The sequence below is a fragment of the Talpa europaea genome (assembly GCF_964194135.1).
Source record: "Talpa europaea genome assembly, chromosome: 4".
In the NCBI taxonomy this organism is placed as follows: domain Eukaryota; kingdom Metazoa; phylum Chordata; class Mammalia; order Eulipotyphla; family Talpidae; genus Talpa; species Talpa europaea.
This window is the reverse complement of record NC_140070.1, coordinates 501,892-514,060: the sequence shown is the minus strand read 5'-3', so window position 1 is coordinate 514,060 and position 12,169 is coordinate 501,892. Positions and strand designations below refer to the sequence as shown.

Genomic DNA, 12,169 nt, shown 5'->3' with positions numbered 1-12,169 from the left:
GAGTAAAATAAAAGGTTGTGCTCAGGCAACAAGATTGAAGAAAAGGGTTTTTAGGCAAAAATATAAGTTTGCCATGATCTCTGAGACCTCATTAAACAAGGTAATACGCCAGCGTCACGTTAACCTGACCTACATTTTTTCAGATTTGCAAATTACAGTTTCCACAGGGAAGTGGCAATGATCACTTACAGGTCATGCCAAAATGGCACAAGTCACTGACTGGCGACCGTCCCCACCTCGGGGAGTGCAGTCACCCGAGAAGGAGCTAGATGTGCACACAGAGGACACACACGTTTGTATGTACAGCCCACGTGTGTGCGCGTGTGCGTGTGTGCTCACGTGTGACCCACGCCTGTACGTGGCATGTGTGTGCACATGTAAAGAGGACCGTCCCCCCCAGCAGCGCTCGACGCCCCGTGGCCCTGGCGCCACCGCGAGCGCCGCCCATCAGCTGCCGCCGCCTCTGCTGGCCCCGCGCGTGCCCGCGCCAGGTAATTGAAGCTCTTCAAACACTTGGTAACGGTGTCATCTGCCATCTCATGGGCGAGGAGCGCGGCTGAGCGAGGTTGGGAAAAATTCTCAAATGACATCAGCGAGTAATCAACCAAAATAGCATTCACATCTCGGTCTCTCTGACGCTAAATCCCTGCTCTGCACCTGCCCACAGACACCGCGCGGCTCCCCCCGCAGGGACACCCGCGGCTCCCGAGGCCGGGACCTCGCCTCGCCCAGCAAGCCGAGAGCTGACCGTTGTTTTGCAAGAGTGTTTTGGAAACGTTTGTTTACAAGAGAACTGGTACAGTGAATACTTTATGTGCCAGTCAGGGGCACGATGACCCATTAGATGCTGTAAATGCATATATCATTCAGTTTAATAGCAGTTTGTAGTGAGGACAGGCGCCAAGGTCAAGCTTATGTGGATCACCTCTGTGGTAATTCAGCTTTTTCCTGTGTCGTCCTCACAACTTCCTCCTGAGGTGCCAGGGAGGTAACGCCGAGCCTCACGACACCCTCTGAGGTGACGCTGAGATGAGCGTGGCCGACTCACGGCGCCAGGCTCGGCTGGCTGGCCTCTGGCTGGTCTGCGGGACTGTCCCCTGCCCGGGCGAGGCGCTGTGCTGGGGCCGGGGCCGGGGCCGCTCACACTATGCAGAAATGCACAGCCAGGTCAGGCTGACAAGACTGTCACCCTTGAATTCGCGTCAAGGAAGGCGCAGGGCTGACGCCCTGTGTGAGCGGCCTGCAGTGACCCCATCAGAGGTGTGGGAGGCCCTCAGACCCCGGGCAGTCGGAGCCGGCCAGCTCGGACGCCTCCCTCTCTGCTGGAGAACAGCCTAGGCGTCCTGCGGGTCCCCCGTGATCACCCCCTCCGCGGCCAGGAGAACAGCCCCCCCTTCCCGGGAGCACCGTCGGGTCTGGCCTCTGAGAGCAGCTTTTATCATTTGGGGTGTAGGAAGGGCAGAGAACGTGGGGGGCTGCAGGAACCCAGCACGTCCTCGGCGCCGCTGCGGATCTGGCCCTAGTAATAGATTTTCTGCCTGATGTGCCGGAGCCGGTTTCTACGGCACCAGCTTTCGAGAAAAGAAAGCGAGTCCACTGGTGAGAGACGCCGGACTCAGCTCTGCCTCCGCCTGGGGAGAGAAGGGGCGTCACGCTGCCCGTCGAGAACAGGACTTGAGGACCAAGGCGTTGGAGGCGTCCGCCCGCCCCCACCCCGCAGGTCCCGCCCAGGACAGGCCCCAGGCCCCCCTTGGGGCTGCAGAGAGCAGCAGGCGGCCCGCGAGGGCTGTGCGTGTCCACTCCCCGCTCACAGCTGGCAGGGCCGTGCGCCGAGTCCTTCACTGAATCCCGGTTTTAGCTCCCACACGTGTTGTGAAGACTGAGCCGGGCCGTGAGCCCCCCATGCTCGCCCCACGCGCGACGTCGGCGGCTCTTCTGCCTGTTACTGCCGGGGAACCCCATGTTTGCAGAATGCAGGACTCTTGGCCGCAGGGGACCCCACCCGGTCTGACTATCTCCTGTCACCCTCTGCTGCCCTGCGGGGCGGGGCCTGGCGTCCTGGCGTGGGGCAGGGGCTGGGCCTGTGGGGCGGGGCCGGACAGAGGCCTCCAACGCTCCTGCGCCTCCTGTTCCGCCCCCAGAGCGGTGAGCTCCTCCCGCCACCCCGAGTTGGCTTGGTCCGTGCACGAGGCGGGGAGACGGGGTGGCCCCCGACAGCCCACCCCCTGGGCGCCCGGCTGTGGTCAGGGTGCGGCGGGACGGGAGGGGCCTTCGCCGGAGCCGCCTCCACAACGGCCTCCCTGTGGGGCCGACGGCGTGTGCAGCCGCGGCTGTGCAGGCCACCCCGGCCCGGGGCTGATGGACACACGTCTGCTGTCCCCGGACCAGTCTCGCCTGAGCCTGTGGGACCCTCTTTACCAGTGAGTCGGCGCCGCGGGGTCCCTGGAGGGGTGGCTGCGGCCAGGGGCCTCTCCACGTCCGCGGCGCTCCCAGGACGCTGTGCTGCGGCGCCGCCACCTCCTTCTGCTCATCTGGGAACACGAGCTACTTGCTTGGCCGCGGCCGTGCTGTTTCGCGCGAGCTCGGCCGGCCAGGGCTGACTGATGAATCCTGGAGGCTGCGGGGGAGATAAGGGATGTCATTGACCCTGGACTTTGACGTGTGCGTGTAATTTTTATCCAGATGGCGTAGTTTTCTCTCAGACCCCCTCATTATGTAATGCTGAGTGGTGAAGGCAAAAAGGTTATAAATGACACAAAACGTTTTCCACGAGCAGGAAGGGGGTGTGTGTGTGACGACAGGGGCGGGTTTGCCTGGAGAAAAGCAGCTCAGAAGTTCACATTCTTTGGGTTAAAAAAAAATAAAATGATTCAGTCTCAAGTATTTAAAGTTTGGGAAAATATAAATTCAAAATATTCAAGAACACCTTGAACGGTTGGTTCCCGCCCCCCGACGCGCAGCTGCTTGGGTCTCTGGACGCTCATCTTTGTTCTGCTGACCCCGAAGATGAGCTCGGGCAGCTCTCGGGCCGCGCCGGGGCCGGTTCTGCACGTGCTGGACCCCGCGTCCGACGGACGAGCACCCGGAACACCAGCCCCATCCTCACCCCCATTGGCTGAAACACCCACTTGTTCGCCGACATGGTTGCTCTTGGCTGTTTGGACAAAACTCACGGCCGATTCGCACGGCGCACTCAGGGAGATTCGCATCGAGTGTGGAAGGGACCCGGTGAATAATATATAAATATTATTTCAAGACATAAAACCCCTACAGCATGATGCGAAACCGTCTGCCCCCCCCTCCCGGCTGGGTCCACGCGTGACACCCCTTCTCCACGGGGCTGGGATCTGAGGCTCCGCTGCTGTTGCTAAGTAACGACCCACTTCAGCTCAACAGCTCACCTGACGCTGGTCCCTGCGGCTGGCCCGGGGCGCCCGGCTCACGGGGACTCTGTGACTGCGCCCGCCCCGCTCAGGCTGTCCCCGCAGGCTGGTCGGACGCGCTCTGCAGGCTGGGCCAGGGCCCCTCCACACGCCGCGTCGGGAGGCGCACCGGGTGGGAGGTCCGGAGCGCTGCCCGGGTGGGGCCCTGAGCCCCCCGGACACCCTCCAGGCATCCTCGTCCCAGACCTGCACTTGTCAGGAGACTCTTCCCACCAGGGGCTGCCCCCACTTTCCTCACAAGCTCCCAGGGTGATCCGACCAGAAGTGACTGACCTGTATGGCAGCCAGGAGGTGCACTGGGGGGGCAGACCGCGGCGCCCCGACCCCATCACGGCCTCCTGCAGCCTCATTCCCGACAGCTCAGCAGGGGCCGGAGCCAATGGGGTGGCGGCAGCAGAAGGGCCAGCAGGCGTGAGGGGTCCTCTCCATGGGCCTGTTCCGCCCCCACCTTCATACAAAATGATTTCAGGCCAGTGCTGTCGGCCCGTCACCCTCACCGGCAGGGGCGAGGAAGGGGGCCTGCCTGCATCAGAGCAGGAGGTGATGACACTGTTGGAGCCACACGCAGACAAGGCCACTCCCCCCCACCCCATGGGACAGGCTGGCCACTGCCCCTCCATGCCTCTGCCTGGGCCACTAGGGGCCCATGGACACTGGCGCCCACATGGCCAGAGTGCTGGACAGGACCCTGGAGCCTGCATTTCGGGAAGCTGGTGCTCGGGTGAAGCTGCTGCTGCGCTGGGTGAGGTGAGACACACCCGCTGAGAGGCCAGTGTCCATGCAGCAAGCCTCGCAGAGAGGCCTCCTGCACAGAGCGTGTGATGGGGCTCCAGCACCCCAAGTCCACCTGTTTGCTGAGCAGGACACCAGCAGCAAGCCTGAGACCCCCAGAGGGTCCTTCTTGACACTGACTGCGTCATCCCAGGCTGGCTGGTCTAGCTGGCATGTGCCCTGCGGGTGGCGCCCCCCGCCCCGGCCACTGCTGCCCGGTGCCTCGGAAGTGGAGGACCAGCCTGAGCCCCGCCCCGCCCCAGCTCACACTCCTGTTTGCGTCTCCACATTCTCTGAATGTGAAGTTTTGGTTTTGACTTGTGTGTTCCAGCGAAGCCTTCCACCTCGCCTGTGGACCTGAGCTTTGTGGGTGCGGCCGGCCCCGGGCACACACTCCCTCCTGCTCGTCAGAACAGCAAGCAGGCCCCGCGCCTGGGACGCCCCGCGACGCCGCAGAGGTCAAGATGCGATTCCTCTTCCCTTCCCGGTGGTCAGAGTGATTTCGTGTAATGCTTTTGGCTCCGTCCCCGCAGGAATGGTGGGAACTTTAACTCCTTCCGAGCTGCCGATTACCTAGGAGACGGCAGAAAGCAGCGGCCTCCTGATGGCCAAGAGGAACACGAGGCCTCGGTGCTGGTTCACGCATGCGTGTCCTGCTTCTGCGTCAGCCTCCCTCGTCCACGGCGGCTCAGCACAGCAGGACCAGCCCGAGCAGCCGGGGGCGCGCGTGGACAGCGCTGTCCCGCACGCCCAGCGTGCACCCGGGGAGCAGGCCGCGGCCACCAGCCGCGTCACAACCCAGGCCTCTGCACGCCGCTGAATCAGATGCGGGGACGCGTCCGGTGGCGCCCTGGCCGAGGCGTCTGCAGGAGTCGCTCTCCCTGGCGCGAGCCCGGGCACGTGAGCCCAGCCTGGACGGATGAGGCACAGGGAAGCACGAGGCTGGCGGGTCGGGGGAGGCCGGGTGACGGCAGGTGTGAGGCGGCGTCTGAGAAGGGCGCCTGCACCCTCGGGCTCTGGGAGGAGACAGCAGGCATTTCCAGGCGTGAGGGGCATGAGTCGGTGAGCACGTGCAGAAAGAGCCAGAGCGCTCGAGGAGGACAGCGCGGTGGAGGAGGGGCCTCGGGCGAGCTCAGCGAGAGCTGAGTCAGGACTGGCCTCTCCGCTCCTCCCACCCGCGGACAGCACGCCAGCCCGGGGCTTCCCGCGGGGACCCTGAGCAGCGCCTGCCTGTGGAAGGGCTCGTGCCGCGACCAAGCTGCGGCAGAGGTAACGGCCGGGCTGACCCTCAGCTGGTGTTCGTCCCGAGTTCATTATGGTTTTCCATCATCCACCCCACCCACCCCCACCTCAATGCCGGGGTTCAGAGCCACAGACCCTGGGGACCTCAAGTGTCCTCAAGTGTCCGTGTCGTCACCGGGTCCCCCGACGGCCGGGAGCTTAGTGTTAAGCTGCGTGTGTGTTCACGATGGACGCCTGTCCTGCGGGCGCCTGTCCTGCGGCGTCTCCTGTCACGAAGGAGTCGGCCGGCCTTGGCGACCTGCAGTCCAGCGCCGCGCCAGCTGCTGTGACCGCGCGGGTGGCAGCCGAGCCAGGCGCGGTTTTCCTGCTGCAAACCTCGGTGCCGCCCTGGATCAGACAGGATTAGAAACAGGCCTTGGAGGTTTTGTTTTCTAAGTCGCCGGTTTAGATCCAGACGGGTTTGCGGCCACCAAGATCACGCATCCCGGGAGGACCCGGGCTACGCGCGGAAGCCCCCGGCCCCTCGGCCGAGCGGGTGTGGGCGCTCCGGCAAGCGGTGTGTCCTGTGAGGCCAGTAGCGCGGGCTGCGGGCCAGCAGCCCGCGGAGAGGCCGACCCCCGGCTCGTCCCTGTCGCATCTCATCACGGGTCTGCACGGCCGCTCCCGGGCTCGTCCCCGCAATCCTGAGGTCCAGCCCTTGGGCTTGCGAGCTCGGGGTTTGTCACAGCCTCTCCCCGCGTCTCCGCCCGCCCCCTGGGCGTGTTCTCAGCATGTGTGGCCGCGCTCAAGTCCCGCTGCCGCTGGGCCTGGCCCTGGCCGCTCACGGCCTCGCCTGCCCCCCCGGCCCGCCCTGTTCGGGGCCTTCCCGCCGCTTCCGTGAGTGCTCTTGGTGGTTTGGGCCCGTGACGCTCGGGGAATCCGGGAGGCGGATGTGAGCCAGGCGGCCTCGCGCTTGGCAGCCCCCGAGGCGAGTGGGAAATCTGTGCGAGCAAAGCCGGGATGGTCGCCCTGAACGATCTCAAATCCGCGTGGTCCCAGGCGCCTGCTGGCCCAGTAGCTCGCATCATGAGCAAAAGTAAGAGCGCAGTGACCGCTCAGCGCAGCGCTGATGCGACTCGGGCGTGTGCAGACGCTGGGGGAGCTGATGGCGCCGCCGCCCCCTGGGCTCGCCCTGCAGGGTGCCAGGGAGCCCCTGCCGGGTCCGCGGAGCCTGTGGAGCGGCGCTGGGGTGGAGGAGGCCAGGGCGGCTGCTTCCAAGACGGTAGGAGGAGGCCCTTCTGGAGGGAACCTCTTTTGCAAAAGCTTTGAAATTCGAGAAGGACTTAATGTGGCAAAGATCTGTGAGGGCAGCTCGAGCACGCACAGGGGCGAAGCCGCAGGGGCCCGCGGGCCTGTGCGGACAGACCTGGAGAAGGGCCTGGCGCGGAGCGGGCAATTCTGTGCGATGTGGACACTCACACTTTCATTAAGCCCCAGAGTAGACACTGAACCCCTGACCCCCAAGGCCGGCCGCATCTCCCCGCCGCAGCTTCTCTGCCAGGAGGTGGGCCGAGCAGGCGGGAACCCCACACAGCACCTGCCTGCACCTGTGCCGCCCCGCCCTGCTCTAGGGGTCCCCGTGCGGCCACAGACTACGGCGGAGAGCACACGCCCAGCTCCACCGGCCCTGGCGCAGGCGGGGGCTGCACGTGGCCTCTGCACAGCACCCCTAGCGCCGGGGGAGCCGGCACATAGTTGCCCGCACACCTGTGCGTGTCACCTGCCGCAGGTGCTCCCTCGCTGCTGAGCCGGCTCGTCCTCCCCCGCCACGGCGGCGGCCTCTGTGGGGGAAGCGAGCTGCCGCTCCTCTCTGTCCCCATGGAATGAGGGTTGGGTGTCTAAAGGCCTAACCACAGGTCAGTTATTTTTAAGGGATTTATTTAATATTTTACTTTTACACATATTTTATTGAATGCATTATTTTACTTTTATCTCTGAAAGATTTGATTGTCGATGTGCTGCCTGCCGCAGCGCATCCTCATTCCACCCCGAGCCTCCGAGGCCCTGGCTGCCGCGCCCTAGGGGGCTCTCGGCCCTCGCCAGGACAGCGCCCCGGACCTGGGGCGGGGGCTGGGCCGCTGACGCCGGCATTTGAGCTGGTGTCCGGTGAGCAGAGCTGCCGAGGGCCAGACATAAAAGGCAGCGTTGCGTCCTCTGCCTGATTCTCCCAGCTCGGGCGGCGGCCGAGTTGCTGGTGACACCACAGATCCCCCCTTCCCGTCCCTGGCCTGGGGCGCAGTGAGGGGTGTTGGTGATGCACCCCCTCGGGGTCAGCAGAGTGGGGTCCCAGCTCCAGCGCCCACACGCCCTCCCCCGCTGCTGGGGAGCCTCACGCAGTCGGGTGGGAGCCGGTTCCGGGGTGCTGCCGAGTGTGACGCGTCTCCTCTGTCCCCGCAGGCTGACCGGCATGAAGCTCCCGTCCCCAGTGATCAGCAGCAAGAACTGGCTGCGCGTGCACTTCACGTCCGACAGCAACCACCGGCGCAAGGGCTTCAGCGCGCAGTTCCAAGGTGAGACGCCGTCTCCACAGCAAGCGCCAGGAAAGGCTCGGCCGTCCGGCCCGGACCTCGGCTTCTCTCCTGAAGGCGGCGCGAGGGGTGTGGCGCGAGCGCGCCTCTGGGTCTGTGGAGGCCGCGGGGAGGCCTTGCTAGGAAATGTTATTCCTGAAATCGTGGCCTCCGCGCTCTCCGGCTGGCCTGGGGCTGTTGCCAAGTTCCCCGCGTAAACACGTCTTGGCGGAAATGGCGACTGCCTCCCCCCGCCTTCCGCCGCCAGGCCATCACCTCCTCGCTGCCGTGGGGACAGCAGCGTGTGGCGGGGGGGATCCGGCGCACGGTCGCGTCACCAGCCACACAGACCCAGCGGCTGGCCGTGCAGTGGCCATCACAACAGACACCGCCGCCAGGCTCTGTCCGTCTCACCTCTGGGGCGCGTCCCGGACGGCTCACGTCCAGGCAGGGTCGGCGGCGCCCTGGGGAGTGAGTGGAGTCGTTGTGCGTTTTGAGTGGTTAGAGCTTAAACGCCGGGTGTTGAAAATGGCAAAGCGCCTCCCTGAGCGGTCGCAAAACTCCCCCCGCTGCACTCAGGCCTCCACGTCTTCGCCTTGTTCCTCCAGAAATCGCGTCATATTTTATAAATGAAAGTTGACTCCTAGAAATTTAAAGTCATGCTCAAAACAGATGAGCTTAGAAAGCTGCCGTGGGGAAGCAGCGCCGCAGACCCGGGCCTGTCTCAAGTCACTGCACTAAGAGCGCTCCGGGTGGCCGGCAGAGCTTCCTCCTGGCGCTGCATCCCACGCGTGCCGCTGTGCCCGGCCGCGGGGCTGGGCGGAGACAGAGTTCCCTGCACCCCCCTGCAGACGCCCCACCCTCCCGCAGGCCCCTGCAGGCCCCACACCCCCACAAGCCCTCCCTCTTCTACGGGTGTTGTCAGTGCATTGAACCGCACACAGCTGCCAATTTCCTGCAGGCCTGAAGGTGCCAGGACAGGCCCCTCAGGGGACTCCCGGACTCTGCACCCCCCAGGGAAGCTGCGGGAGGGGCCCCGAGACCCACCAGCAGCAGGGACGGGGGGCAGGGGCCTCACTGTGGAGGGGCAGAGGGCCCTGGAGCTTCCTGTCTGCGTGGGCGGGTGGGGGCAGCTCCCGGGCACCCTGGCATGGGCGCCCTCCTCGTCCTGCCTGCTAATGGCCTGATTTCTCTCTTGCAGTGAAAAAGGCCATCGAGCTCAAGTCCAGAGGCGTGAAGGTGCTCCCCAGCAAGGACGGCAGCCACAAGCACTCCGTGTGTGAGTCCCTCGCTGCGGCGGCCGCTCGGGCGGGCATGGCTGCGGCCACTCAGGCTCGGCCCGGGAGTGTTTTCTGGGAGGGGATGCACTGACCACTGACCCCACAGGGCTGGAACAGGGTCCCTGCCCCTCTACGGGGTGTCTGAGCAGCCTTCCTCTCACCCTCACGGGGCCACCCACACCCCTGCGGAAGGCAGGCGCCGGGTGTCCACCCCTCGAGGCCTCCCTGGGGCCCAGCCGCAGCCAGCAGCCCACCTGTGTTGTGTTCTTACGCCTGAGACACTTGTCCTGTCACAGCCCCCGTGCTCCCTCCATGCTCCTCCCGTGCTCCCCTGCAGCTCCCCCGTGCTCCCTCCATGCTCCTCCCGTGCTCCCCTGCAGCTCCCCCGTGCTCCCCTGATGCTTCCCCCGTGCTCCCCCGCAGCTCCCCAGGCTCTCCCCAGCCCCGACCCTGCCCTAGATGGTCAGGTCCTCACTCTGCCGCCTGCTCCTGGGAGTTTCCTGGGGTGCCGTCCCTCCCGCTCTCCAGTGCTCCCCCTTCCTGCTCTCCGGTGCTCCCCCCACCCATTTTCTTCCCTCCCTGCTCTCCGGTGCCCCCCGCCCGCTCTCCGGTGCCCCCAGCAGTGTCGGGATCTGCGTGCTTCATCCTGGCAGCCGGTGCGAGGTGCCCGACGAGGGGTGCGATGTAACGGTCCCGCGATCCCCTGCGTGATGTAGTGGGTGTTGCACGAGGTTTTGCTTGTGACAAAAGTGCCTCCAGATCTAACAAGCAGACAAAGCGCGCGCACCCCTGCTGCCGCGTGACGCGGCGGGTGGCCTCTGCTGCTCTCTGCGGGCCCACGCTGGTGTCTGCAGGTGCTGGGTCCCCGGCCGGCGCCCCCCAAGGGTCTGAGTCAGCGCTCAAGGCTGAGCGGGGACCGGGTCCCCAGGGAACAGCCTCAGGCACGGTGTCCCGGACCCCTCGGGGCAAAGCAGAGCCTCACGCCGGGCACCTCCAGGAACCCCTGAGCCCTGAGGCTGGGGTCCCGGTCACGGCGCAGACCCCTGTCCTGCGAGACCCGTCTGCTGGTTCGTGGACAGTGTCTTCTCCTGGCATCACGGGGGAGCGAGACCGAGACAGAGAGACAGAGAGGCAGAGAGGCAGAGAGGGCATCTCCGGCTCCTGCAGGACGGCACAGACTTGCCCGGGCCATTCCCTGGGATGAACCCCCTCCCGGCCCCGCCACCATGGTGTCCGGGCTTCAAGTTGTGCAATTCAGGGGCCCCGAAACACTCAGTGTCCCAAGGGAGGGACCCCCAAGCCCAAGAGCAGCTCAGGCCCTGGCCCCAAGCAGACGCCCTGAGTGTTCTGGCACGACCTCTGCTGATGGGGGCCGAGGGGCAGGGGAGAACTCCTTGAAAACAAAGTCTGACGTCTGGGCACTGCTAGTTCAGGATGCCCCCGGGGAGGCGGCGTGTACACGACCCTGGAGCGGCCGTGTGTGGTGGGACCGGGCCGAAGTGGCCGCAGGAAGGAGACCCAGGCGCAGGGTCCCCTGCGGCCGGCGCAGCCCCATGGCGCCCCCAGCCCCGGCCGCGGCTCTGCGTCGGGCCGGGGCCTAAGCGGGTCTCTGCTCCCGCGACGGGACCGACACCGAATCACACGCGGGCTTTAGGCCTGTCCTGCTCCCCGCAGGGCTGAGCTGGACTTTGTCAGACGTGAGAACGAGTCTCTAGGGAAATGAGGAGCTGAAGGCGCCGGAGTCTTGGCAGGTCAGCAACGCGGTCGCGGGCGGCGCGACGGGTTATTCAGCAGAGGGGTGACCGGGAAGCGGAGTTAGGCGTTTCCCAGAGGAGGGACACGCCTTGCGCCCAGACAGGGGCTCAGTTGCAGCCAGGACGCTGCCTCTCTGCGTCGCTGCCGCGCGCGACGGGGGCTGGGACGTCCCCCCGGGCTCCAGAGCCTGCAGACCGCGGGCCGACGGCGCTGTCCTCGTCTCCGTGAGGAGCGACGGCCAGGCTGCTAACGGGGGCCGGAGCCCCAGCACCGAAGCCCGGGTTGAGAGGAGCCGGTCTGCCCACCCCAGTCCCTGGCCGGATGCGCCGCCCGGGTCGCCCCGAGGCTCTGCCCGGAAGCCCTCGCCACTGGCCTTCGCTCTGGTCACTGCCCGAGCCAGATGCTCGGCTGCGCCTGAGCTCCAGGGGTGAGTCAGGGACTGACGCGCTCTCCTCACCCACCCACCCCAGAAGCCCACGCGTTGCCGTGTGGCGGCAACAAGGTTTGGTACCAAATGCCTAGAAATGTTCCTTCTCCGGTTTTGTTTTTGAAGATGTTGTTGGATGTAATTGCCTGTGACTGGCAGGCCGGGGGCAGCCGCAGTGAGGAGTGACTGCTGCAGAGAACCCCCTCCTCCGGGCTGGGCTCGGCGCTCGGCGCCCTGGATCCTGCTGTGAAGCAGGTCCGGACAGTAGGAGAAATGATCGTCCCATTAACCTGCACCCGTGGGGAAAGGTTGGATGAAGCAAGAGGGTAATGGCCCCCTCTCCTCTGTTCCATCGCAAACGCAGTAACACGGGGTTTGGCCACTGAGAGGCCGAGCTTTCCGCCCCCGTGCGCTGGAGCACGCGAGGTGGTGCAGGCGCCTCACGCGCCAGGTCAGAGAATTGCGCCCGCAGCTTCCAACCAGGCTCTGTCACCGCCGGGAGAGAACATCTGAAACGCGGGGGGAGACTTGCCCTGGCGGGAACCGCTGTCTGCCGGGGAGCGGCTCTGCTGGCCACGGGCTGCGCTGGACGGCGTGTCCGTCACTAATGCGCATCTTCGTGCGGGATCGCGCGAGACCCAGCGCCCCTCCAGGCACGCGGGGCGAGGTGACGGACCTGGTCCAGGAGCGGCGGGACGCTTCCGT

General features: G+C 65.6%; 1 protein-coding gene across 1 annotated transcript in view; it reads left to right on the top strand.

Moving 5' to 3' along the window:
* Positions 1 to 12,169, top strand: part of CSMD1 (CUB and Sushi multiple domains 1) — a gene marked incomplete at both ends in the record, with an annotated part of 639,423 nt that overhangs the window by 489,598 nt on the left and 137,656 nt on the right. Inside the window, 2 exons of the mRNA XM_084232118.1 lie at positions 7,893 to 8,005; positions 9,204 to 9,281. Of these exons, the coding sequence (XP_084088244.1) occupies positions 7,893 to 8,005; positions 9,204 to 9,281 (191 nt within the window). The remainder of the gene's footprint in view (positions 1 to 7,892; positions 8,006 to 9,203; positions 9,282 to 12,169) is intronic.